The sequence below is a fragment of the Struthio camelus genome, chromosome 10, assembly GCF_040807025.1.
Source record: "Struthio camelus isolate bStrCam1 chromosome 10, bStrCam1.hap1, whole genome shotgun sequence".
NCBI classification, from domain to species: Eukaryota; Metazoa; Chordata; class Aves; order Struthioniformes; family Struthionidae; genus Struthio; species Struthio camelus.
The window spans coordinates 22,430,549-22,456,568 of NC_090951.1; the positions used below are offsets into that span (position 1 = coordinate 22,430,549).

The following is a 26,020-nucleotide window of genomic DNA, read 5'->3' on the forward strand; positions in this document are numbered from 1 at the left end:
GGAAACCGCGGCAGGCGCGGGCCGCGTGTCCTGGGGGAAGCGCCGCCACCGAGCCAGGGGCTCGCGACGGGGAGAGCGGGCCCCGCCGTCGCCATGGCAACGCCCCCGCCCTCCCGGCCCCTGTTTGAATCCGCTCGGGCTCCCGCTCATTTCGTCTGAGCTGCGGCTCCTCCAGTGAAAACGCACTTCCTGGCTCTTGGCCGGCCCCCCGCCACGCGCTGCCCAATCAGCACGCCGCTCCGCAGCCCCCCTCCATCGGCTGGCCAGACACCCGGCCAATCAGGGCACCAACCGCCTCTCCTCCCCGCCCCGCCCCTTCTCCCGCTGTCTCTCGGGCAGACGGACAGAGCGGCTCGCCAATAAAAAAGGCTCGTCTGGCTTCGGCTCGCCCAATAGAAAGCGTCTCTGCAGGTGCGGGAGAGGCAGCTGGCCAATAGGGCGGCGGGGGTGGTGCTCCAGCGGCGCGGCGCTCCAGCGGCGCGGGAGGGGCGGTTGGGGTCCCGGGAGGTGAGTGCGGGGCGGCCCGGTCCGGCCTGGGCCGCTGGGCCCCCCTGCAGCGGGGGCGGCCCGGGGGCGACGCCGCCCACGCCGCCGCCCTGGCAGGGCCCTCCCGGGCCTGGCCCCGCCGGTGACCCCGGGCCGGCGCGCCGCGAGGCCTGGGCGCCGGCTGTGCCCGGGGCGGGGGGCTTCACGGCGGCCGCAGGGCCAAGGGGGCCCGGAGCGCTGCGGGCCTGGCGCGGGGCGCGGCCCTGGCGGCGCTGCCGAGCGGGGCGCAAGGCCCCTGCCGCCGCGGGGTTTGTCCCGCGCCTTTTGCCAGGGCCCATCGCAGTTGCAGTATCCCCTCAAAAGGCACAAAGAAACCCCGTCATAGAGGTCGAGTTTCGCGGCGTGCTGAGTTTTGGTTATCTTTGTGTTAAAGCAGCCGTGGAGGAATAAAGGCTGGCGATGTGGAGGCAAGCCTGAAGGTCCGTCAGAGCAGCACGGCGCGCTGCGGCGGCCAGAAGCCCCTGCGCAAGGGGAAGCTTGTGCTTCAGCGTTAAGCTCTCGGGTTAGTATTACAGCCGCCTGTGTGAAGCAGCCTGCTGTGCTGGTACTCGGGCTTCTCTGCGCGAAAGCGCTCCGACTTTTGTGACCTGGGCCCAAGAAGCTTGGCTGTGGGGACATGTAGGCCCTCCCTGCTAGTGCCAGGTGACTGGCTGTCACGGGGAAGCACTGATCTTTACGCCTTTCACGAGGCTCCAAGGTTTAATGGTGCAGATGCCAGTATTACCTCGTCTTTTATGAGGAAATATGAATGGCGAGTTAGCCCAGGATGGTTAATTTATGTAATATTTTTAAGCCTCAGTGTTAATTTATGAGAAAATAAGGAGTCTCTTGTGCTTTTGGGTGGCAGTTTTATGAGTTTAGTGCTAGAGAAGCAGTATAGCTGAATGTTATCACAGGAACATGTGGTTGAACTTTATTGTATCTTGATTATATGACTGTTTATTCTCGTGGGGGGACAGGGTTTGGCATCTCCTCTTTGCCTAGCTTGGGTCGAAGTGTTATTTAGGTTAAGACTTATAAAATGCTTCATAACTTAGAGTTTACAAAAAGGTTTATAAAAATACATTACCATTAGTACATCTCCCTCTAGTAATTCATGTATATATTTTCCTAGCTATCCCTTGTGCTAGAAGAAGTCTTTGCTCTGTTTGCACACGGCCTAGCCTAATAAGTTTAGGTGTGTGCTTTGGGCTCTTAAATTTAAGGCTAAAGGTCTACCATCTTCAAGGCCTTTCAGATTTATGGTTGCCTAAGTATCTTTTGAAGATACAAATAACCTTCAGCATTTTGCAGAACTTGACCCACCCTCAAAAAAAGAGGATTGTTTGGTATACTTAATTATTCAGTTGAAAAAATCTTGCTTTCTTGTGTTGTAAGACTGCAGAACCACAGGTCAGCTAATGTGCTCTAATTCTGTGGCAGCTTGATTATTAGCAATGCACAGCCTTTTGCCTCTTCTTTTTTCCTTCAAAGCCTAACATACTACCTCTTTTTAGGAGGTTACCTGCCGTCTTCATCTCAAAGGTGTTTGGAAGGCAACCATGCTTAAATAACACATGAGTTTTATTGCAAAGTTTTATGTTTTTTTAGTGTCAGACTGGATATGGCTCCACAAATACTGATACTGTAGGTGCCTTACTATCCACGGTGTCTCTGTTTTGGGTTCTGGTATAATAAATACCCTTATTGGATTTGTATGGTGTTGATGAAGTAATTAAAAGGTGGGTAAGGTTCCCAGTGAGCTGTTATTGTAATGGAATTTTATTTATCTATGAAAAAACTTTAAAAAAAAAAAAAAACTCTCCTCCAGAAGGAGCAATGCAATGGACAAAGGACTGTGCTGTTCAGCTGGTTTCTGGCTGTGTTTGTAGGTGTCTGTGTAGCGCCTGTCGCTGTAGAGACTTTAGAGCGTGAAAGCATTTTCCAAACTCTGTACTCCAAGACCCAAATGTGTTTACCAGCAAGTAGATGATACCAGCAAGAAATCCCTAACTGTCCACTTTCATCTGAAAGCTAACTTAAGTCGACTAGGTAGTGTTGAGCCAAGGGCTTCAAAATCAAGGACCCTGGGAGGGCGCTGCCTTCTGTGTCAGCTAACATACAGCTTTCGACTTGAGACAGCCAGTTTAGCTTTGCAGCGTCTCTAAAGCAAAAGGACCTATGCTTCTCTAGTCTGAATTCTAAAGGTTTTTGTAGTGACTGACTGATGCACCCAATTCATGCCACCATAATGCTACAAGCAGGCACAGACTTGCAGGTACTAGTTGTTTTTTATCAACTCTTTACAGAAATGGCTCAAGAAGAGATGGAAGTTGATCTGCAACCAGTGGCTGGTTACCACGTAGAGAACCACCGGGCGCTTCTCTCAGAGCCCTCTCATCACAGAGTACCACATACTGCAGCGCACAGTGAAGAAGGAGATGTTGTTACAGTTCTTCCTGCTGATGGAGCTGTTGTGATATCAAACGCTGATACTACAAGGACTGCTGCTGACTCTGACCAGCGGTTGGGTTCTGCCTCGGCTCTCCGTGGACTGCAAAGGCTACGGGGAGCATTTGATCAGCATCAGGTATTGCCTGGGCTGCAGATCACGCAGCGTCCGCAAGTAAGAAGAGCTCGCAGGCAACAAAGAATTGGTGGTTCCCAGAGGACAGTCAGTAGCAGGTAAAGCAGAAATGGAATTGGGTCTGAACCCTGTCTTATCACACCTGTGATACCGGTTTAAAAAGCGTTGTGCTTCCCGGCTTACGGAGCCCAGCTCGGTCCAGTGTGTGATTATGGCCGAATTCTGTGCACCTCGCATCTTTTGACCTGTGTAATGGCACACTGTTGTCTGATCTCTTCTTGCAATCTTTTGCTCCTCATTAAATTAGTTCCTCGCTGTCTCTTAGGTTGGCAGTGTTATTGTTGACTTTTGAGCCCTTCCACTCTCTCTGACTTGCAGAGCTGCTGCTCCCTGAGATCTCTCTGCCCTGCCAGATTCCTGTTGGTATATCCTGCAGCAGTACTGACTCTCAGCAGTACCAGCCAGCATTTAGCTCAGTGGCGTTTGTACTGTTTTACATTTCATCTCTGATTTGGGATTGTCGGATTTAGGTCTTCTGATGATGACTGCAGAAACTTTTACAGACACTCAAACTAATATTTTTTTGTATAGTTTTTGTTATCTTCAGGCAAAGAAAATAATTATATGCCCAATACCATTTGTGATTGACTTTAAAGTGTGATGAGTGGGGATGCAATCCAGCTACAAAGAAATTCCTGTTTCTGTTTTTTGTTTGTTTTTGTTTTTTTTCCTTGTCTTTGTATCTCTTGTAAATGCCAAGGGTGAAATTCTAATTAACTGGAGAATTGCTTTTAAATTCAGTGAGGCCAAGATCTCCTCTCCTCCCAGACAATTAAACATAGCTGTAGTATTTGCCCTTGGATTGCTTGTGAAGGTCACTGCAGTTCTCAGGGCTGGAAGGCAACCTGACAGAGTTCTGCTTTGAAACTGAAGAATAACTGAGATGATAGCTGAACTGATGGAGGGGAGGGGATGGTGTTTCTTCCCTGGGAAGAACAATAGAAAGGAGGAAGATGGAAAAACTAGGCATAAAGTAGTAAATGGGATGAGAGTCTGGTACAACCCACGTGTATCTAGTATTACCAGTGTCTACAGGAGCCAAGTTGGAGTTCCAGCTGTAAGTACAGGTCAGTAGTTTTGTAGGCTATTAATGAGCAATACTTATGTCTCCCTCTCTTTTCTTTGCATCTCTACTGACCCCACCATCATGCCACCACAAAAGAAAACAGTAGTACTGCTGTAATTTGAAGGAGATTTTTTTTTTTGAGCTGAGCAAAATGAATGATTGCACTTCACTGATAAAGTGGGCAGTTCACTGTAGGAGATTGTTTGGTTGAGGGGCAAGGACTTTTTTTGTACATACGAGGGTACCACAATTATCCAATCAGCGCCTAGAAATCTTACTGCAGATTCACTTAGAGAAACATACTGAGAACATCTTCAGTTTACCTGAAATAACTATGTGGCTTTTGTTTTTTTGCTTTTCTGGAATCAGGGCAGCATTGGACAGTTACTTTCAAATCAGCAGGACTCAAGAGCCAGCTGCAGTATCAGTTCCACATCTGGAGCCTTCGCACATTCCAGGAGACAACCAGGAACACAGCTCAGATGAAACGATAGAAGTGAGTGACTCTGACAGCAGCACTTCTGAGGAGGAGGAAGAGGTGGATGCTGGAGCTCCACTGGTACCATCAGCCCAGGAGACACCTGCGCCAGCTAGCTTAGCAGGTTTGTGCTATATTTGCATTGTGTGGAGTCTTAGTTTTAGAAACTCGTCTCCCTGCTCCCAAACTCAGCAGGGAAATCCTTTTGAGCTTCACAACAGACGGTGCTAAGAGATCGTTATGCCCACAGCTGACAGGAGCAGGTTGCTACCACAAGGCTTTCTGGCAAGCAGTTCCAAAGAGCAGTAGCAGAAACGGGTGATTGTTGCTGTAATCTTAAATATAGTCTTATTCCTATTTGAAATAATAATAATCATGGAAATGTTGAAAATAACTTCAAGTTGAGAGATTGTTACTTAGAACACTTCCTCCTTTATTTGTTACCAAGGCATGTTACTGAAAACATCATCACATCTCTGGAGATGAGCCATGCTTTCAGTTTTCAGAGAAGGATCTGATCCAGAATTTTTTTAAATTATTTGGGACTTCATCTGCTTCAGTTAAGAGTTTTCTCTTCTTTCCTGTAACTTCTTGTAACACTTAGCTGAGGAGATCCTGAGGTACTTAGGACAGTGGGTGTTTTGTTTCTCTTCTTTCATCAGCTTTTTCTGGCTGGCAATTTGCAAGTCAAACTTATGTTCAGACTTCCACACGCTTTAGTGAAAATAAGAATGACAAATAGTTGTTTTGGTATTCAAGGTTAACTATGCCCAGAGAACATGCAGACAAGATTTTCTTTACTTCAGGCTCTAAGGAATGCCTCTGTTCTTCACTTTCTGCCCTCAGTTTTCCTTTTGATTGGCCAGCTCACCTTGACACCTTTTTGGGGTACATCTATGAGGTGCCTTTTGAACAGATTCATGCCAGTTGCTCTGAGTTAGTCTTACAAGTGACATGAGCTCAAACTGTTAAGTGATGTCATGTGCATGATACCACGTGAACATATGCTCTCTCTTGGGTTCTCTGGAATCCCCTTGTCTTTTTTTGCTTGTATAAGTACTGGTTTCTGTTCAACCAGAACTACAGAGGCTGAAAATCTCTTACTGACCTTAGCCAGGGTAAGGTGATACCTCCTTGCTGATTTCACAGGATCTGCCTTGGGTACTAATTGTGACTCATCTTGTGTTCCATCAGGAGATGGTGGGGAGGAGGCAGTGATTTCTGCTCCTTTTTTAGTATGCTAGTGATGATAACCCAAATGTAATGCTTCTGTGTGTCTGTGCTTCTGCAGAAGGGCTAACAGAGGCCAGCCACAAAAACATATGGCCCAGCAGAATTGATGGTTCAGATAACTCCTAGCTAGAAAACTGTTTAAGATAGGGTGAAGGAACAGACAGCACATCATAAATGCTTTCTGGGCACAAGAAACGTTCATGCTTTGATCTCCTGGCGAAGTAACTTCTACATATGGGCGCCTGTCTTTGGGCACAATGATCCAGGGTTGTAACCTTAACATCAACCTGGCTGTAGGCCTATATGAAGATGTGCTTGTTTTCAGCAGGTCAGGAAAGTCCTGATAACAACAGCTGCCTTTAAAAAGACCTCTCTCTTGTCAGTGAGCATGCTGTAATTCTGCTTCTTTCTATAAAAGAAAGCACAAAGTTCTTTAGCACTAACTTTGCGTAATAGAATGGCTTACACACACGCACTGCCAGATCTGCTGTATCCAGAATGTTAATCTGAAGCTTTGTATGTAACCTGTGTCATTATTGCATGGCTTGTCTGGATGCACTCATGATTACCAGTCAAGTCAAGGAAACTCTCCCCCTGAGAGAATATCTGTCAGTTCAATTAATGCTTTTCAATCAATGCTTTCTTTAGTTTCCAATCAGGGCCAAGCAGACCCACTTCCAGCTCTGCCTTCCTCTGCAGAACATGGAAGTCATGAAGGTGAAGAGGCTGACATCCAGCGAAAGCAGGTAAAGTTACCTAAATACTTTTAGGGACAGACTAAAGATGGTAAATACTGCATTTGTCTAAATTTTTCTCTTTTTTTTTCCTTTTTTTTAATTTTTATTTTTTAATCTTAGAGAACTTCACCAAAGAAACTGGAACCATTGGTTCCTGTTGCACCCTTGGATGAGGAAGAAGGTGATACCTGCGCCATCTGCTTTGAGCAGTGGACCAATGCTGGGGGCCACCGTCTCTCCGCATTGCGGTGTGGACACCTATTTGGATACACCTGCATTGAAAGGTGGCTCAAGGGACAGGCAGGAAAGTGCCCTCAGGTAAAAATGGACGTGTATGTGCGTTGAAGAGGACTTGCTATTGGGTAACTTTTGCTCCAGGCATGATCACAATAATGATTACAACTGCTTGCTGCATAAAGAATCCACCTTTGCATGCTGTCAGAAATAACAAAAATCACCATTATTTTGATGCAACTAGGTCAGGAACAACTAGCACTATTTGAAAGGGAGAATTTTACCATGGATTTCCTCCCTGAAGTAGAGTATTTGTGAGTAGCAGACTCAAAAGTTTGAGAGTTCAAGTGCTAAACCTGTTACTGGTTTCACAGTGGTCCTGGAGTGTGGGAATGGGAGAGTACACAGATTCCTAGAAACAATTAGTTAAGCATGAAGAATGTGTTATTGGACTAGAAATTTGTTGGAGGGAAGCATTTGCAGTAGATTAATCTTCTATTTTGAAGTGCATATGCTTTTGCAGCCTTTAAGCACGTCAGGTTGTTTAGGTAGTTTACAGAGAGGGAACTGAGAAGCAAGCTGCATCTTTTAATGTTCGATTGCTTTTTTTCCCAGGGGGGTGTGTGTGTGTGTGTTTTTTAGACTTATTTTTTTGTTTGTTGTTAAAGTTTTTGTTTGTTTGTTTCTGTCTTGAGTAATATTGATCCCTTTTGAGTAGGTCTACGCTCTACTTCCATTCCTAATTCCTTTTCTCTAGAAAGGAATGCTAACAAAAAATAGGCCAGAGTGCCTTGTAAATAGAATTAAATTCTGCTGCTTTCCAACTCTGTGGCTGGAAGCCCAGGATTTCTCTGGCTTTTTCATTTTGAGATCTTCCATAGCCTTGCCTGACTTTCTGCAGGATTTCCTCCTCCGAACAAGAAAATTCCTGACATGCGCTGTGGTTATACGTAACAAACTGCTGTTCTCATAGCAAAGGCCCCAGATCGTGTTTTTTTTTCCTCATACCTCTCAATTCTGTGTAAGTTTTTTGGAGTTCTGTGACTTCTTTCTTCTCATTTATTTACTCCTATTTTGAAATAAGGGGAAGTGCTCCAGGAAACAGCGCCACTGCTATACTGATTCTGCTGTGTTTTGTCAAATGTAATGTGTTGTTAAATAATCATCTGAGGGATGAACCCTAACAATTCGTAAGGGGTACTTGCTACCTGTTTCTCTTCTAGGGATGTAACTACTGAAACTTTCTTCAGATAACTTCTTGTTCTGGAGGGAACCTTGCAGCTAAGTCATTTTCTCTTCATTTTCAATTGCTGTTCTTTGAGTATTCTCTAATTGAATGGCAGAAAGTTGCTGTGCGTGTCGCTCTGTGTACTAAGTGGCTTGAGTGCAAGTTACTGTGAAATTGCAGCATGCCAAATCCTGCTAGTGACAGCTGTCGGCTGCCAGGAGAGCTGTCTTAGCCACTTGCTGCTTTACAAAGCAGTTTCTTGGGGGGGGGTGGGGGGGGGGTGGTTCAGATCTGGGACTACAATCCATATCTTCTTGCTGCTAAATAATAGATAAGTGTACCTTTTAAGCACACATAGTAATTCAAGGTTCAGAAGTAATTTAAGGTTCATTTGATCTCAGAGTTCACTGCCTCTTTTGTAATCAATAAAGCTTATTTTTGAAACAATAGACTTGCAGATATCATAATTTTCTCCAGGTCCCCAATTCAGGGAGGTTTTATCTCATTTCTGTAATAAAGAATCTAAAGTACTAAATGGTCACAGCCAGATGCACAAAAATCATTTAAATATCTGAACCCCCTTATATCACTGAAATTGGTGGGAGATCAGTGTTTCATATTGACATAAGAATGCTTTTGTGAATTTGGGCCTATGGGATTTGATCAAAGGAGTATAATAAGCAAATGATGGAGTTTAGATTCAGGGGTGCCTGAATCCTTGTCTGTTCGGTCGGAGCAGCCAGTCTTGATGCTCTCAAAGTAGAGGTAAGACTGGTCTTTTGTTTTGGACTTCTTTGTTTGACTTGTTTGTAGAATTTGCCTGACTATTCTGTGTCCCTGGTGCTTTAGCAAAGCAAATTTAGTGGGAATCAAGGAGATGCATTATTAAACATACAATAGGATATAGGACCTAAAATGTTGTAGTAGCCCTGATGAGAGCTCTAATGCTCTAATGTCTGTGGGAAGAAGTGCCTAGTAAACATCATGTGTTACCTTTGTTTCTATGGTGGTTTTTTTTGTTGTTTGCTTTTTGTCTTTTTTTGGTAAACAACCTCTCCCTTCAAAACTATAAGGCTATCAAAAGAATACCTAAGAGCTTGTAAGGCTGCGTCGTTTGGATTTAAATGAGATGTTTAATTCTTGTAGGAAAAGCTAATGCTTTCTTTTATTTTAGTGCAATAAGAAAGCAAAACGTTCGGACATTGTGATCCTGTATGCTCGAACTTTGAAAGCGCTGGATACCAGTGAACAGGAACGCATGAAAAGGTATGGAATCTCCACTCACAGATAAATCCTCACCTGAGTAAAGATCATACGTCAGGCTGCGGCTTTCTTTGACTCTTACTTCATGCTTTAATTTGCTGTATGTTCTATTTGTGCATTCCCTAACTGGGCTTATCATGAGTATGGCTTTCATAGCATACCAAGATTTTGCTATGTTTTTCTTGTGTTACTTGGAAGGAAAATTTCCTTTTTAGATAGGAATCATGGTACCTCATGGCATTGGAGTTGCAAAAGCTATCTTGTGCTGTATCCTGAAATGCCACCACAGGAGAATAAATGCAGAGCTGTTGCCAAAAAGCTGTATGTTGCTAATTCATCATTAGATGAGAAAAGCCAAGCATACATAGAAATGTAAGGAGGGTGAATAACTGACCTTTTCTGCTATCTTTTTCTGTATGCATTAAACATAGTAATCTCTCATATGAATCACTTTCCATCTTGCTTTGTCAAACTCTTCAAGTAGCTTTACTTGTAAAAGGTCAGCAGGCATTACTGTGACTCTGCTCCCCCCCTCCAACTTAAATGTAGACTCTTTACTGAAAAATGGGAAAAACAGTATAAAAACTACTACTGATTTCTGCTCTGTAATTTATGTTGCTAAACTTTGGTAAGACGCTGTCACAGATACTATCCTGAAATTAAAAGGCTGCAAATTTCTGAGTTCTCCTGAATCTTGTATTGAATAGAATTTAATTGGGGTCTTAACACGTGTCCCTAGGCACACGGCTATTCTTCTTTCAACATGGTCTGCATTTAGAGTACTACGGATATAGAAACCTCGCTATCCTAGTAATTATTAATTAGAAATATTTGTTCTGTCCAGCTTGCCACTGCTTGATGGTGTTTGAACTGTACCTTTAGAGGGATCGTGCCTCTTGTACTGGAGGAACGTCACAAAACAAACCATAAACAAGATTCTTTTCAAAAGGACAGAAGGCATTTGGGTATTTAAGTCTTGTTATTTCTCAAGGAGAGTTAGTTACCCAACTGCTGCTAATGCCTCAACCTTGCTGCTGCTCTTCCCCTTATCTTTGCCTCCTGTTTCTGCTGGTAGGCAGACAGCAATAACTGGCTGTCAGTCCAGCTAAGTTGACAATGGCCACTTTGTGGCACATAGCCACAAGTGGAGGAAGAAGGTGAGCGTTAAGGAAAAAACACATCAATATTTAGCCTCGAATAAGGTGTAAGATCCTGGTTTTGTTCCTCAGATGCAGTAAAGCACCTCTTCAGGCTCTGGGTACTTGTGTAAATAATGTATTTGTGATGGTTAAATATAACATTTCATCTGTTCTGAAGAACATAAAATGCATAAATGCAACAAAATGTTGCATAAATGCAACAAAAATCATGTGAAGAAGCTATAGTGAAATGGCAGAATCTTGTGCTGGGTAAACATGTAGGATCAGGTCTGCATATTTAAAAGGTGCTTAGGCAAGCCAGATCTTTCTGCACGTGCAATACTGAAATAATTGAATTACTGCAGCTTTTGAAGCGCAGAATGCGGTGGTTACGGTTGTAGGCCAAATGTGCAGATAACCTGAGGGAATCCTGGCATTTCTCTTCCCCTCTTTAATCATCCCTTTGTATGTAAAGCATATGTGAAAGAAATTGAAGTATGTTATCAAAACTACTTCTGTAACATTGCATATATGTACCTTTTAGGTTTGAGGTGAGGTAGTAGTAAGTATGGCTTCTATATAGGCCTTGCACAGAGAAATTATCTGTATCTGTATATTTTCTGGCACAGCTGTATCTTCCTGAGATACAAAATTACTTATTTGTAGTAGAAACAAGCTTGAAGAACTTCCTATGTTGTGACTTGCTGTATTGCAGGCCTAGTATGTTACATGAACACTGATGGTGTAGAATTTGCTGAACTGTTTCTGTAGAAAACATGGTGGTTTCTTTCCTCCCCTCCTCACTACTGAATTGGCATGTTCAGAGAGGGTGAGGAGAAAGGCTGTTCTTTCTTTAGAACAATACTTGAGTGAGTCATTCAGTACAACTGCATAACTGAGAACATCTTGAGGGGAATGCGCTGGGTGAATGTTGTATCAGATTTTCTATTACTTTTAAATTTACCTGAGCGTGACCGGTGTTGAAACAAAGCCTAAGGATGGGGGCCAACAGCCCAGAGAAGCATTCTAGGTAATATCTAGTCCTAAAGATTTCTTTTCTTCTTTTCTTCCTCCAGTTCTTTAGAAAAGGAGCAAATGTTGCGGAGACAGGCTGAGCTGGAATCTGCACAGAGCCGTCTCCAGTTGCAGGTTTTGACAGATGAATGCAGCAAACTCCGCAAGCAAGTTCAGGTGAGTCTCGCTGCTGCTGCTAATAGTGGGCTCCCTTCGTCTTCGACCTCTCTTCTTTCCTTGCTTCTTTAGGAGAGAGAAGGCAGGCTTCCAGCATTGACAAATGATGAGATTTAGTAAACAGAATTGGTGAATCATCAGGTGTATCCTAAGCATCCCAGGCTGCAGCGCTCTTATATAGCATGTGACACTGACTTTTGTTGCTTCTACGACTTAAGGAAACCTGCAAGTAGAGCTTAACAGTAGGGTTTTTGGGCTGCTGCTGCAGGTCCCTTGGGCTTTGTGGATTCCTGGCAAGTCCTGGTAACACAGCACCAATTTATTCTTTCTTTATCTTTCTCTAAATGTATGAAAATAGCTTTAAAAATCTTCATAGTAAACCTGCTGATGGGACCTACTATCACTAGATAGTGGAAAGCCTTTGAGAAATGGTTTATAAAGAAGTTTGCTTGTGGCCAGTTACAAAAAAAAATCTTGTAATTTTCTACTGTAAAATGGCTACTGAAGCAGACTACTCTCCTGCAGCATAAAGATTCCTATATAAAGTTGGTTTTTAATATCTAAGCGCCTTCCGTAGGTGCTTCCTTTCTTCCTTCAATTCTAGGCATCATCTGCTACCATCAGACGTGGGCCTGTTGTTAGAGTAGGCTGTATGTATAGGTTTGTGATGGTTAAATATAACCTTTCATCTGTTCTCTATGCAAAAAAAATCACGTGAAGAAGCTACAGCTACAGGCTACCTGCTAAGAGGCACCTCCATCCCCTTAGAACACAAAGTACTGAAAATAAACGGCAGGTTGCAAAATGACTACTTCCTTTCTGGATCGTGCAATACAGTGATACTTTGTCACCTGTCACAGCTGCTTGTGCATGTTTCCTATAAATTGTGGACTTTTCTGGTTCTTTCAGCAGTGAATTATCTGGCACGTTTGACCAGTATTAAGTTTTTCCAATGGCCTGCTTCACAGACAACTTACTACTTCTTGTATGTTGAATGAAGTAGATTATATCCTGTCTGATCTCTTGCTTAGTTTTATGCTGTTCTCTACAGCCTCACTGTTCATGTCTGTCCATTAAGCAGCATCCTCTTTGCTGAAGTCTTCCTTTGCGACGTACCATAAGGCTTTATACATTAATTGGCTAAATTCCTGCGTAAGGTTGTACGCTTATCGGGGCTGATGAGAGAATTGGCCCACTTAAACTTTGGCTTAAGAAAAATGTGACTAAGGTAAAACTGCAGGTTCCATAAGGTCTTTCTGCAATTCTATTGGTGTTAAAATGATAAAGTATCTGGTTTAACTGAATTGAAGTCACATATTACAAAGATTAAGCACCTTGTGTTCTTAAGCTCTGTTTCGGTATTTATACTGCATTCATCACTGTCCTGTAGTGGTTAATGTGAATGCTGCAGGCAATTTTAAGGTGCTTGTTTAGGCTATGAATAAACTGTTTGCTGGGGAGCAAGAAATCGGAGGGAAGCCTGGTATAAGTTTCCAGGCTGTTCAATTGTATTCTGAGCATATGTATAACTAATTCCTTATTTTATGAGAGGTCATCTAGTAAAGCAGCTATTTGCAAAGAATTGTTTAGGTTGGATGGGATTTCTGGAGGTTTCTAGTCCAACTCCCCTCCTGAGGGCATGGCTAACTTAAACATTGGCTCAGGCTACTCAGGGCATTGTCTTGTCAAGTTTTGAGTGTTTTTAAGTAGCTTGCAGAACATCACTGGGCAATCCGGTGTTTCGCCATCTTCACTGAAGGGGAAAATGTTTTTCTTTCCTAATAATCTCATCAGAATTTGCCTTGCTGCAGCTTGAGCCGGTTGCCTTTGTCCTTTCAGTAAGCAGTGTTACTGAACGCACAAGAAAACATGTTTAATTGTTTTCTGTGTTTGTTTATGACTGTGTGTGCCAAAGTGTTGTGTGGTTGCAAAAGAAATCCATGAAATGCCTTTATGTCCAGAGGGATATTCAATAATGCAAAGTTCAATTGCGTAGAACGTTATTGAAAAAAATTACACTATGTTCCCTGGTTGCACACAAGCCTCAGTATTTGAAGTCTTACGGAAAATAAATGCCATCTTTTTCCTCCAGAAAGTCATTGTGTGAACCCTTTTTTGTTACTAATATGTTTGAAAGCTGTGGCTCATCAGCAGTCATGTTTGACTGTCCAGTGTGCTAATGAAATTCTGTGTGCCAAGTCGATTTCCAAGGGTAAAGGGAGAGTTCCGCTTAATTTATAAGACCTGTTGCTGAAGTCTTTCAGTTTCAAGAAGACTGCTGTTGAGCTGAAAACTGAGTCTTGGAGCACAGAGCTTGGGTTTTCTTGTGTTTTGAACATTAAAAATTGTTAGAGAGTGTATTAATTAGCTGTTAGTATGCATAGCAAAGAGAACTCTACTTGTCAACTCCTGCCTTTTCTCTTTATTGAGACTGTGTCTACAGTAAAACTTCCTGCTTCTCTGAGGTTCATCCATTGCATTTAAATGTTAACCTTGAACTAATAGTCTTTGCATTTTTAACTATCTAGCTTTCTTTTAATGAATAACTTGCATATGCAATTCACAAATGACAACCCCAAATCTTGAAAATTCTGCACAGTTTCCTGTGGGGGCGGTGGGTGGGTCTCTCTCTCTCTCTCTCTCTCTCTGAACAGTCCGCCTTGGTGGTGGGAGACCCGTTAATTATGACTTTTTGTTCATTGGTATGCTTTTACCCTCTCTTGTCCATTAGTCACAAAAATAATTTATCTTCAGCTTTGTTATAAAAGTATTTAAGATGATTTAGACTAGAAAAGGAACATGGCTTTTTATCTTTAGGTATATGGAAGAGTATGAGGGAAGGATCTTTTAAGTTGCAGGGAGAGAGAGTAACTATAAAAGCTCTGGAAAAAAGTTCTCGACAGCGTTGCTACTGCAAGTGAACTTGTAGAGGATGCAGTGCTGAGCTATACGCTGCCCATTGCGTAGCAGGTCCAGGCTCGAGTTTTGGAAACGCTGCTGCTGAAGCCCTGCTTTTGCCAAAAAAACTTGTCCTCTGTTAGCGCAAAGGTAACATTTTCTCTGGGGATCAGATGTGAACTACAGTAGTACTCATCCTGATTCTGCCAGAATTTTTAGTGAAAGTTAGTTAAGGATGATAAGGAAGCCATCTCTAGCCTCCAGCCTTAATACCCAGTCGGATGGACAGGAGTAGGGGGCTCATTTTTGAGGGTGGGAAGCAATATGGACCAGTCAAGGGAGGATTGGCAGGGAGGTGCCAGGAGACTGCAAGCTGCCGTAGAGAAGACAGCAAGCGTAAAAGTAATCCTCACAAAGGTGAGTTTATGCTGCAGAACTGTGCTTGATGTAACAGAAAAGCTTTTACTTAGAGTGAGGCCTATTAAAAATGCTCTGTGTCCCTTTCCTGACTTCCTTTGAACCTGATCCAAAGGGAAGTGTAAGGTGGGTAATGCCTGTAGTGTGGCAGTGCAGCTTTAGGTTATAGGGTCACACACTTATCTCTAATCACAAGGCTCAGGCCATGTAGTGCGACATAGTTGGCGTGTCCTCTCTAAGAGGCCTGTGGGAGCACAGCCGAAAAGTGACAGTTATCTGTTAACTGCCTTTGTCTTCAAAGCTTCCTACCAGCTATTGAGACTGTAACCAGATGCGCGAAAGCAAGCTGTCTTGAATTTGTTGTAGCTGTTTCACTTTTCTTTTCAGTGCACTGTCCTGGATCTGCTTCTGATTCACACTCCTCAAAGAATTTTTGAATATCTTTTTTCTTTCCTTCAGCCATCTGACTGTGTTCACTCATCACAGCAGTAGTGTATGCAGGCAGAGATGTGTGCCTACAGGACCTTCAGTCCACAGCAAGAATTGGGAAAACTCTTCAAAAAGTGTTTTAAGGAACAGAATAGACTTATACTACCAGAAGAGCACTCTTTTGGGCAAAGTTGAAGAGTTAACTCATAACATGCCAATGCCACTACTCCTATACCCACCTCACCCCTGATGTGTCTATGGAAAGAAGAATTCTGGCCATACTGTGTTAAGTTGCTCTTGGTGGGCTACCAAAAGCTCTCCTTGACGTGGGCTCTGCTGAGCATCCTTGAGCGTAAATCAGTTGAGGTCAGGGAGAGTGGCAGGAGAAACGAGGCTGGAGCTCTGAAAAGGGGTGTCATTCCTAGAATTTGGCCAGGGTTTACAATAATAGGGTCATCTTCCTTGAATAGACTGACTTGTTTCCTGCAACACACTTTGTGTTGAAACTAGGAATTTTATTTTTTTATGGGATAGTCTGGGAAATAGTTCTAATTGACTTTCTCTTGAGGTTGGATTGCTTGTAATACTTGGCAGCTCTTTAAACAGCACTGATCTGGTAATAATTGTTGTTGACTTCTATGTGTTGCCCAAGAGCCCTTTCTTTTTCACAGGGTCTAATACATACAACAACAGACTTTGAGTAGATTTTTGCCAGAACTTGCATAGCTCTTTGGATGCTTTTGTTGCTCTCATAGTCAGTGGACTTGGAAATCCAGTATTTCAACAACAGCATGGAAATGGGAGCAGTCCGTGTTCTCTGCCCTAATCTGGGGACAAGTACACTTTGCATAGCTGGAACAGGTAACGCACAAAGTTACATCTCTAGTGATGCATTAAAGCTTTCTGGGGTCTTTTTCTTTGCAGGAGTTGAAGGCTTTGGTGGCCCAACACAGCGTGACTGCTTCTCAGCAGCCTGGCAGCTCCCGCACCTGCTTCCCAGGTGGTCTCCCCTCCAGTCAAAGCCAGCACAAGTACCACTTTGAGAAGGCCTTTGTGGTGTCTCAGGCTGGAAGCTGCAGGGTTATGGCATACTGTGACTCACTGAGCTGTCTCGTGGTATCACAGCCTTCTCCACAGTCAACTTTTATTCCTGGTAACTAAGCAAATCAAGATTTGGGGGTTTATATGTGGTATTTGGAGGCTTACAAAAATTAAATGTGTTCTTTGCTTGCTCCCCACTTCCCTCTTCTCTAGCCTGAGCTTTACACTGCCCTGTAAACTGGGAGTGCTTATAAGACTTCCTCTTAATTGTCTGGCCCCTGCTTTGGTAACTCTTAACTAGTGAGGTGACTTGTCTCCCCCCTCGCTTCTGTGGTAGACTGCTAGCAGAGGATCTCTGACTCTCTCTTCTGCCTAAATATCATCTCCATAGGAAAGCAAAAGGTATGTCTGGTACTTCTTGCAAAAATGAGTCCTCTGAAAGAAGAGGCCGGTACACAAGGGCATGCGGAGAAGTTTTCAGTGCTTGAATGAGAAACATTGCTTTTCCAGTTGTAGGTGGATTGACCTATGTGCCACAAATTGTAAATGCGCTCTAAAAAACTTTTTAAAATGAGTGAATCAAAGCAGTTTCCCAGTGGGGAGAAAGAGGAAGCCAAGAAGCCATGGACAGCCCCTGTTTCTGACTTACTGTTGTGGCCATGGGCAAGTGAACTGATGGCTAGACCTACATCAACTTTTTGTTTAAATGAAACAAATGTAGCATTAGAAGTCTGAGAGACTTTAATTGCAAAGTGTTTTGATGTTTTCTGAATGATGAAACTTAAAGGTTTGTTTTGTTTTTATTTGGATAACGGTTTGGAAATTGATATTTTATCTGGGCATGAGAAAATTGTTCCCTTAGTTCAGCTGACGTTTTTTTCTTTTTCTTTTCCCTCCTGGCTTTTTGAGGCAGGGAACCGTCTTGACATGAATCTCTGAATGGAGGCTTTGTGGTGACTCTTGTAGCACACAGGTTAAGTTCACCTGTAACTGTTCTCTGCAGTGACATTTTCTCTCTTAAATAGCCAGCTAATCCCACTGTGCATGTATTTATCTAGGCCAGAGTGTCTTTGAAGGAATTGAGTGAAGAGCAGAAAGGCTCTTGTAAAGCTATTTGTGTTACAATTCTTGAGTTCTCTCCTGCTGGTTGGGATCCTTAAGGATTTTGTGCTGCTGCCATTCAAATAAAAGAATGATATATGTTTTGGTTCCTGTCCAGAACAACAAACAGATTTGACATGTATATCCCACCACAATTTTTGTTATGGGCATTGTAGTTCTGACATGAGATTGCTAGTTCCACACTCCTCAGCAGTTGATTGTGGGTGGTGTGCCTTACACATATATAGCTTCTCAGTAACCTGCTTTATCCTTCTCCTGTGACAGGTTGTGGTGTTAAGATGATGAGCGCGGCCAACCTGAAGAGCAGTCAGTACATCCCTATCCATAGTAAACAGATTCGGGGACTGGCTTTTGGCAGTCGAGCAGATGGCTTGCTGCTGTCAGCTGCTCTGGACAACACTCTCAAATTAACCAGGTGAGTCCTGCTGGAGAAGAGCAACTTATCTCAGCTGAGCTTTGCTCTGTACAAGAGGCTGGATTTTGTTCTGTGTCACTCTAAATGTGCTTTGCAGCCCTTACTCTTTGCTTTTTAAAAGATGCTGGTAAAATGGCATTAGGGCTGTGTATTCTTCTTGAACATGGGCACTAACAGAGGCAAAGCCTTGCCCTTGCTTTCTGATCTTTTTTCCTGCTTCTGTCTGAAGTGCTGTGGAGTTACCTGTCTGTGTGATGTTCTCCCCATGGAGAACTCTGTGGAAGACAAGTAATTCAGCACAGATTGGCCAAGTTATGTTGAGACACAAGCGTAGCATAATGCATAGATGTGCTATTTCCTGTCTGCTTGGTTGTCTGTTGCTACAGTGAAATGTGGAGCATGGGGACTTATATGGCATAAAACAAACTGCTGGGAGGTGGTTTCTTTTCTTTTAGGGGAGTGTCTCTCTTCGTTGCTCTAATGTTGATTTCTCTGGCTAAACTTCTGGTAGATCATGGAATTAATCTAGCATATGAAGTGTGTTTGACAGGATCACTGAGCATGTGCTAGAACAACAGTGGTTCTGTAGAGCTAGAAGAGACTTAAAAGAAGCACGTTGGAGGCTAATTATACAGATGCTGAGAGAGAAAATTCTCCAGTCCTGGTGGAATTTACGGCAAATTAGTGTATTTCTTGCTAATCTGTACTGCTCTTCAGTCTTAAGATGCTTCAAAACTTTGTTGGCTAACTGAATCTTAGTGAGTTACAGGAACATCTTTATGCATCTCTGCCTGTCTGTTAGGATAGGGTTAGGCAGGATATGTGTCTATTATGTGAATGATTAGTCCCAATTCTTTCATGTGAGCATAAAGGTAACGGAGAGAACTTAATTCTGCAGCGAGAATTTCAGCAATGCTTGCTCTCCCATTCCTGTTGTCATGTCGAAATGTTTGCCAGGCTAGTTCAAAGTAAACCGAATGGCCTGTCTGTGATGCTAAAGCTGGCAGGTCAGATATTTAACTGATGAGTTTGGCACCTTTTCACAGCTTAATCTGGAGAGCGGCTTCTCATCACAATATCTGTTCAGACACTTGACTCCCAAATCTGCCTCTCATGACCTGATTGGATGTGCCAGAACTTGTGGTTTTCTTGCCTTTGCGCTTAATCTCAAAATGCGTTGGAAATGAGTGCTTGCTTCAGCAGCGCCTTCATACTTCTTTCAGTTCCCCCAGTGATGCTCTTGGTTCTGTTGCCTCTTTCTTCTCTAGTTACTAGGAAATTCTCTAGTGACCTCCTATTTCCATATTTCCTGGTTGTGCCACCAAAATGAATTATCCAGCATATCATTAGGTCTCCTGTTCTGGCCTTGGTGTTCTTCTGTTGTGGGTTTTTTTTTTTTTTTTTTTGCTGATCTGATACCAAAGTCCCCGTTATTATTTTTCACCAGTTAGTTTTGTCTTTGTGGTTGTTCCTCTTATGCTTACCTGGGAGCAATATCTGGGAAGTTGCTTCTCTGGAATTCTGAACGTAATCGTCCTCCCCAAGGAGAAACCTACATGTTGTAAAAGATATCCAGATTACTTTGTTAACGCACTCTCTTCTGTCTCGCGCTAGTGTCAATGCGCTGAGCCTATATTGATGATACCTCCCTTTAGTGTCAAAGTAGAACATATTTGCAGTTTCATCCACTATTTTGGGTTGTGCCCCCTATATACGTGCCCCCCCCTTTTTTTTTCCAGCCTTCCACAAATTGAATTTCTAAAGATTTAACAGTATACATTGAATGCTTTTAACTGTCTCTCTTTACCCCACTTAGTGGCTCACTCTTGTTTAAATTGGATTCTTTTGAGACATAAGTGCTGATCCTCTCATACAAAAAGACAGAGGGAAACAATTAGCGAGAGGCGTAATCCAAAGAGATGAGACCTGTGATCTCAGGAATATGCAGTATTAGGGGATTACACTAGAGTGGCTTCTCCTAATTGTTTCCAGAAAAGTAATTTAACTCTCCCTTTCCGGTAAGGCAGCTCAGACCCTGCTGTGAGATTTCCTTTCCCAGTCTCCAAAGATCAATCTGAAAAAGGAAGTATCCTCTTAGAAGAATTGTAAATCACTTGACAACTTCAAAGTGATGATTCTGTCTAGATTTTTTCAAATTCATATCTGGAGTACTGGAGGAGTTAAACTCAGTCTGAAGAGAGATATGCTTCTTTCTAAAGACTTTAAAAAGCTGCGTTTACTTACCTTAATTATGCTGTTTTCCTCATCAATAGATGCTTGTGTGAAGGGCTAACGCTTGGCTTTCCTCCTGCAGCTTGGCAACAAACACTGTGGTACAGACATACAATACTGGTCGTCCTGTCTGGAGTTGCTGCTGGTGTCTTGATGATACAAACTACATCTATGCTGGGCTGGTTAATGGCTCTATCATGGTATATGATTTGAGAGACACAAGCTCTCACGTCCAGGAGCTGGCCCCTCAGAAGTCCAGGTAGGGCTTAAGAATTTTTCACTGTCTCTCAGCTTCACTAGCCTACATTAAACACTGCTTCCTCCGTAAATCATACAGCAATTGTAATAGTGTGAATTGTTTTACGAGCATGTGCATCTGTTGTTCAAAAAAAACCTCAAATGAAGCACAGATGTGCCAACGCTTTCATAAGGTCACATGGTACATGCAGAATTTAGTATGAGCACGTGGCTCCTGCATCTTGTTAAGGCATGCAGTGGTCAGAAATGGACTCACCAGAGCAGCCTAATGTAGTATTACTATTACAGTTCTACTACTTTATGTTTGGGAGCTGGGTCTACTGTTTAATTTGGCGGGGACAAATTATAAAGAGATCTGAGAGACTCTGGCACTTCCATCTCTTGTACTCAGGGGATCAAATGCTGATTTAAAAGTGTATCTCGGAGGGATTTCCTGTAAGCTGTGTGTGGATCTACACAGTGCGAACACCAAAGTAGGCTGGCTTGCCAAGACGGAAACGGGCTGAAAGATTTAATACAAGGCAGGCTGAGGTGAGTCTCTGAGCTGTCAGAGATTCCCCATTTAAACCTCTTGCAGGAGCTGCTTTTGTCACTCAGTCGTTGGCCTGCCATTCATTAAAGGGAACACCTACAAGTACTGCATTGATGACTGCTGGAGCCTGCTGTCCATTGCACAGGTCTAGGGTGTTAAAGCTGTGAATTGTGCCAAATCTCATGTATGCTGTATGATGCTTCTTAAAAACATAAGGTTCAGTAGTAGTACTGAATTCCATAATCTTATTCTTGACAAACCCATTGGAGTTCCTTTCTCTAAGGGCTGTTTTGTAGCCACTCGTCTTATTAAGAAATGAAACCAACCAAATTAAATTAGGGCACGCTTTTTCTTCAAGCGTGCTGTAGATCCCTTCTCTGTAAAGTCGTTGGAAGGAGGGTAGCTCTGAAGCGGCGAGGCAGAACGCTGGCATTCCTGCAGCTGGCAGCACTGAGTCCTGCCTATTGTACTTCCAGGTGCCCCATGGTGTCACTGTCCTACCTGCCACGCATGGCCTCAGCATCATTGCCTTATGGTGGAATAGTAGCTGGGACCTTGGAAGGAGCCTGCTTTTGGGAACAGAAAGCTGGCACCTCTTACCGGCCTCATCACTTGCCACTGGAACCTGGAGGATGCATTGATATTCAAACGGAGATCAACACACGGCACTGCCTTGCAACATACAGGCCTAGTATGTAACGGGATGCTTCTACAGCACCTTTTTGGTGTCATTCTGTCCTGCCATTCATTGAGTTCAACAGCAGCTTTGGTGTGAGGTGCAGCGGAAATGTAGTACCTGCCTTGGCTGCAGTAATGAGCGTCTGCCCATAGATCAGAAATGGGGGGGAAGGAAGCTGCAAGGTGGTGATGCTTGTATTCCTACTTAACTCTGCATTGGCCCTCTCTTCACTGCAGTTTAACCCTTTTGCTGGGTTTCTTGTGCGAAAACTTTTGGGTTGGCAATGAAAATTTTCAAAGACTGCCTTTTTATTTCTACGACACAGGTAAAAATAATCCTTGCCTGCGTTGCGTGATGATGGAACTGACCTGCAGCCCACTGACAGAAGCCTCTGAAGATGTGGTGTGCTCCTCTAACCCAGTTCAGACTTTCAGTGCTGGGCCCACTTGCAAGTTGTTGACCAAAAATGCCATTTTTCAGAGCCCAGAGGAGGATGGCAGTATTCTTGTGTGTGCTGGCGATGAGGCCTCTAATTCTGCCATGGTATCTCATTTTCTTTTCAATGTGGTAGAGGGTTTTTTTGCAATGTTTAGGGGCAAGGCCTTATCAGGCACAGCATTAGTGTGTTCTGGTGGCAATTAGCTTGGCAAAAACGTCGCTGTGTGCAGGTTGGCAAGTATATGGGTTTTTCCTGCTTGCCTATAGCAGAGTAACTTCCTAATAGCATGGGATACCCGATATTAGCCAAGGCCCACTGTCTGCTTTCATGGAAACAGATGTAAGCAGCGAGCCCCAGCTGTATATCAGAGGAACACAACTTGGGCACATTGACATAATTGAGTGCTATAACATCACTGGAATAATTGAGACGTGGCAGGATAGCTAATGTGGTAAGTGCTGTGATGGATGGGTGCAGGCTCTTTGGGGAAGACAAGGTTGGTTGCCATTTATATGAAGGAGCAGCTCGGATGTTTAGAGGATGGACTGCATGAGAGGCTTACGAGTCAGGATCAGGGGAGAGGCCAGTAAGGGTGACATCATGGTGGGAGTCTGTTACAAGCCACCAGCCAAGCAGGGTGAGAAAGTGAACAAAGTAGTCTTTAAGTAATTTGAGAGTCTGCAGATCACAAACCCTGGTTCTTAGGGAGACTTTAATCTCCCTAATGTTTATGGGAAGGGCAACACAGCAGGGCTCAGACATTCCAGAAAGTTTCTGGAGAGCATGAGGAACACAGTAACACAGGTGGTCGATGGGTTGATACTTGCTAGGTCTGTACTTCAGCAAACAAGGAAGAATTAGACAGGGACGTGATAATCAGCAGCAACCGTGGCTGTAGTGACCCTGAAATAGTGGAGTTCAAGGTCCTGAGAGGGTATGGGGAAGGCAAGTAGCAGAATACAGAACCTGGCCTTCAGAAGAGGCACCTTGGCTTATTCAGGAAACGGGCAGAGAACTGATCCTGCAGAGGTGGCTCTTTAGGACAAAGATGGTTGGGAATGGCAGATTTTTAAGGACATCCACCTCCAGACACAAGATCTGTTAGTCTCAATGCTCAGGAAAATTAGTAGACAGGTTAGAGGCTGACTTGAGCTCAGTTGTGGGCTCCCTGTTTAGTCCAATGCAAAAAGGACCTTCAGTTCTAGTGCAAACCATTAAACGCTACCTTTAAAGCCCGTTGAGCCAGCCAGTTTATCAGCCATATAGACTGTAACATCAGGTACTTGCAGTTTGGGTAGAAGAATGCTGTGAGAGGCTGCGTCAAAAGCCTGCTAAAGTCAAGGTAGGTGACATCCGCTGCTCTCCCCTTAGTACAGGGGAGATTTAGTCATGTCATCGTAGAAAGCAATGAAGTTGGTGAAGCATGATTTACTTGTGTTAAATCCATGCTGTCAGTACAAAGGTACATCTAACCCAGGCTTGGGCAGGATGGCCCAGAGTTCCTGCCTTTTGCTTAGAGATCTCTCGGAGGGGCTAATGGCAACGTTTGCTCTTCAGGGGCTGAGGGGAACAGCACGGCACTGCCTCAGGGTGAGCAAGGGCTGAGGAAATGGCTGTGCTGTGGGGGGAAGGCAAGTCCTTTCCCTAGAGAAAGGGAGCTGTGTTTCGAATGGGAGAGGAGGATCCAACAGTCTTCGACTTTTTCTGTCCCCCAGTTATGGGATGCTGGAAGTGGCACCTTACTGCAGAAGCTGCAGGCTGACCTACCTGTGTTGGATATCTGCCCCTTTGAAGTGAACCAAACCCACCTCCTGGCTACGCTCACTGAGAAAATGGTCAAGATCTACAAGTGGCAGTGAAAGTAGTCTGCACACCTTTCGCAGAGGAACTTTCCAAACATGCTGCTGATTAACCAGCCCTGTTGGCCTACAGCAACAGCACAGTCCCAGATTTAGCTTCCCTGCACGTGCTGCTTACAGGAGATGGGAACTGCTGCAGCACCTCTCTGGCAGTAGACAGCAATTGGGACACAATGATGCCTGGAGCACTTTTCTTCTTCCTCCATCCTCCTTTTTAGGTCTGTCCTTGTTTCTTCTTTGGTCAATTTTCTTCAGTCAAACTCGGCAATTATTACTCAGCACAGTAGTAATTCTTGGACTCTCTCCAGTGTGCGTTGCTGCAGTCTTTTCCAGTGTGAATACAGTACAGGGACTTGCAAATCTCCTCTGTGCATCAACAAAATAAAAGGAACTTGAAGATCTGATGCTCCCACTGTACTTTCTCGTGGAGTCCTGCTGTGATTACTGGGTAATGAAAAAGTAGCGATTTTCGCATCTCCCTTGAATTGTTGATACTTAATGTTTAAAAAACAACAAAAGCCACCACCAAGTTTGCTGCTTTAGAGAACATAGTCCTATGTTCTTCCTTTGAAGGTCTATGGCAAAGGAGGCTGGCAGTTCTTTGCTCATGGGGAAAGAGCTGTCTTGCAGCCATGGAGAGGACAGGCATGGAAAATCTAGAGGGAATCTTTTTGTGTTTTGTCATGAGCATCTAATTTGCACTGTATCCCCTTAAATGTCTGTCCCCTGTTTACTCTCCCTTCTCCCTCTCCCCAACAGCCAAGGAAACTTGGACAATTCGATTGTGGAAAATGAAACCTCTGTAATACTAGAGAAATACAGATAAAAGGAAGGAGAACTTTTTTGTACTTCTGGCTGTTGCATCCATGATGTCCTTTCTTAAAGACACTGATGTACTGAAACAGCCAGTAACATGGAAAGAGAATACTAGCTGCTTCCCCCCAATAGAAACTAGTGGAAACTCAGGAATTTCATCAGCTTGCTTTCGCTGACTCTTTTTTTGCCTTCCTTAAATCATAGTTGTCAGCTCACCAGCAGGTCACAGACAGCTTCCAGCTATCTTTGCGTGCAAGCGTGCTGCGCTCTTGCTGGTATAAATCTGAGAGACAGTCCCCTGTAGAGCATTGGGTGGGATGACAAGTCATGAGATGAGTGTGTTGGGCAGCTACAGTGGGTTCTTAGCATCTTTACAGTAAACGTGCTATGGGGTATGAGAATGTTTAAGTCAGATCATGAAACAGGATTTATGTTTTGTTTTTTGTTTAACAAAAGCGAAGTTGCAAGAATCTTAACGTGTCTTGCAACTTCTTTCCCTCTACTGGAAGCCTCTCCCTCGGCACTGCTCTGCCCCAGCTGTGGAAAGCAGCATCTCTTGTTTTCACGTTCAGTGTTTTACCACTTAAACCAGCAGAACATTTTTTCTTTCTGAAATCTGGGATGTGCAGGTTACAATCCTGCTTGTTTTACCTCTTAAAAATGAGATTATGGGAAGATTTCTGCTTAACTTTATATATTTCTGTGTAATATTTTGTTCCTATATTTTTATATACTATAAAAATAAAGCATTTATAGTTACTAAATATAACTGGTGCTACTGTACCTTATGCAATGAATACTGTTGAGATGAACTTCTATCCTGTGAACATAAACAAGCCTCCCTGTATTCAGATAAGGTTTCTCATGTTTTGTAATATTTCCAGGGTGCATTGAGCTTCAGGTTGAAATGATATGGAGGCTTTTAATGACTGGAAATAGAATCCTCATCAAGCTGTATTTCTTCTCAGATCAGTTGAGGGGAAAAGAGAGGGCTGAGCAAAATCAGGTCTAATGGGTGTAAGAGGACTCTGTCTTGGGAGGATCCTATTTTCCTTTCTAGGCCTTTTTCTACGGTGGATACGTGGGAAAGGTAGGGGGAGGAAGGAAAAAACGGACAAATCTCTTGAAGCAGGCACGCTCCA

At 43.6% G+C, this 26,020-nt stretch overlaps 1 protein-coding gene across 2 annotated transcripts; it reads left to right on the forward strand.

Moving 5' to 3' along the window:
• Positions 1-417: 417 nt before the first annotated feature.
• Positions 418-25,647, forward strand: RFWD3 (ring finger and WD repeat domain 3). Of its 2 annotated transcripts, none has more exons than XM_068955901.1 (14): positions 418-507; positions 920-1,048; positions 2,835-3,210; positions 4,608-4,840; positions 6,598-6,695; positions 6,807-7,004; positions 9,323-9,414; positions 11,627-11,741; positions 16,410-16,638; positions 17,913-18,063; positions 20,378-20,554; positions 21,562-21,776; positions 22,090-22,307; positions 23,919-25,647. In XM_068955901.1, exons 3-14 carry the CDS (start codon positions 2,837-2,839, stop codon positions 24,060-24,062), a joined length of 2,244 nt encoding a protein of 747 aa, XP_068812002.1. In that variant the 5' UTR covers positions 418-507; positions 920-1,048; positions 2,835-2,836; the 3' UTR covers positions 24,063-25,647. The 2 variants fall into 2 exon arrangements, with proteins under 2 accessions (XP_068812002.1, XP_068812003.1); XM_068955902.1 differs by having other exon boundaries at positions 429-507; positions 923-1,048.
• The last annotated feature ends 373 nt before the right edge of the window (positions 25,648-26,020 follow it).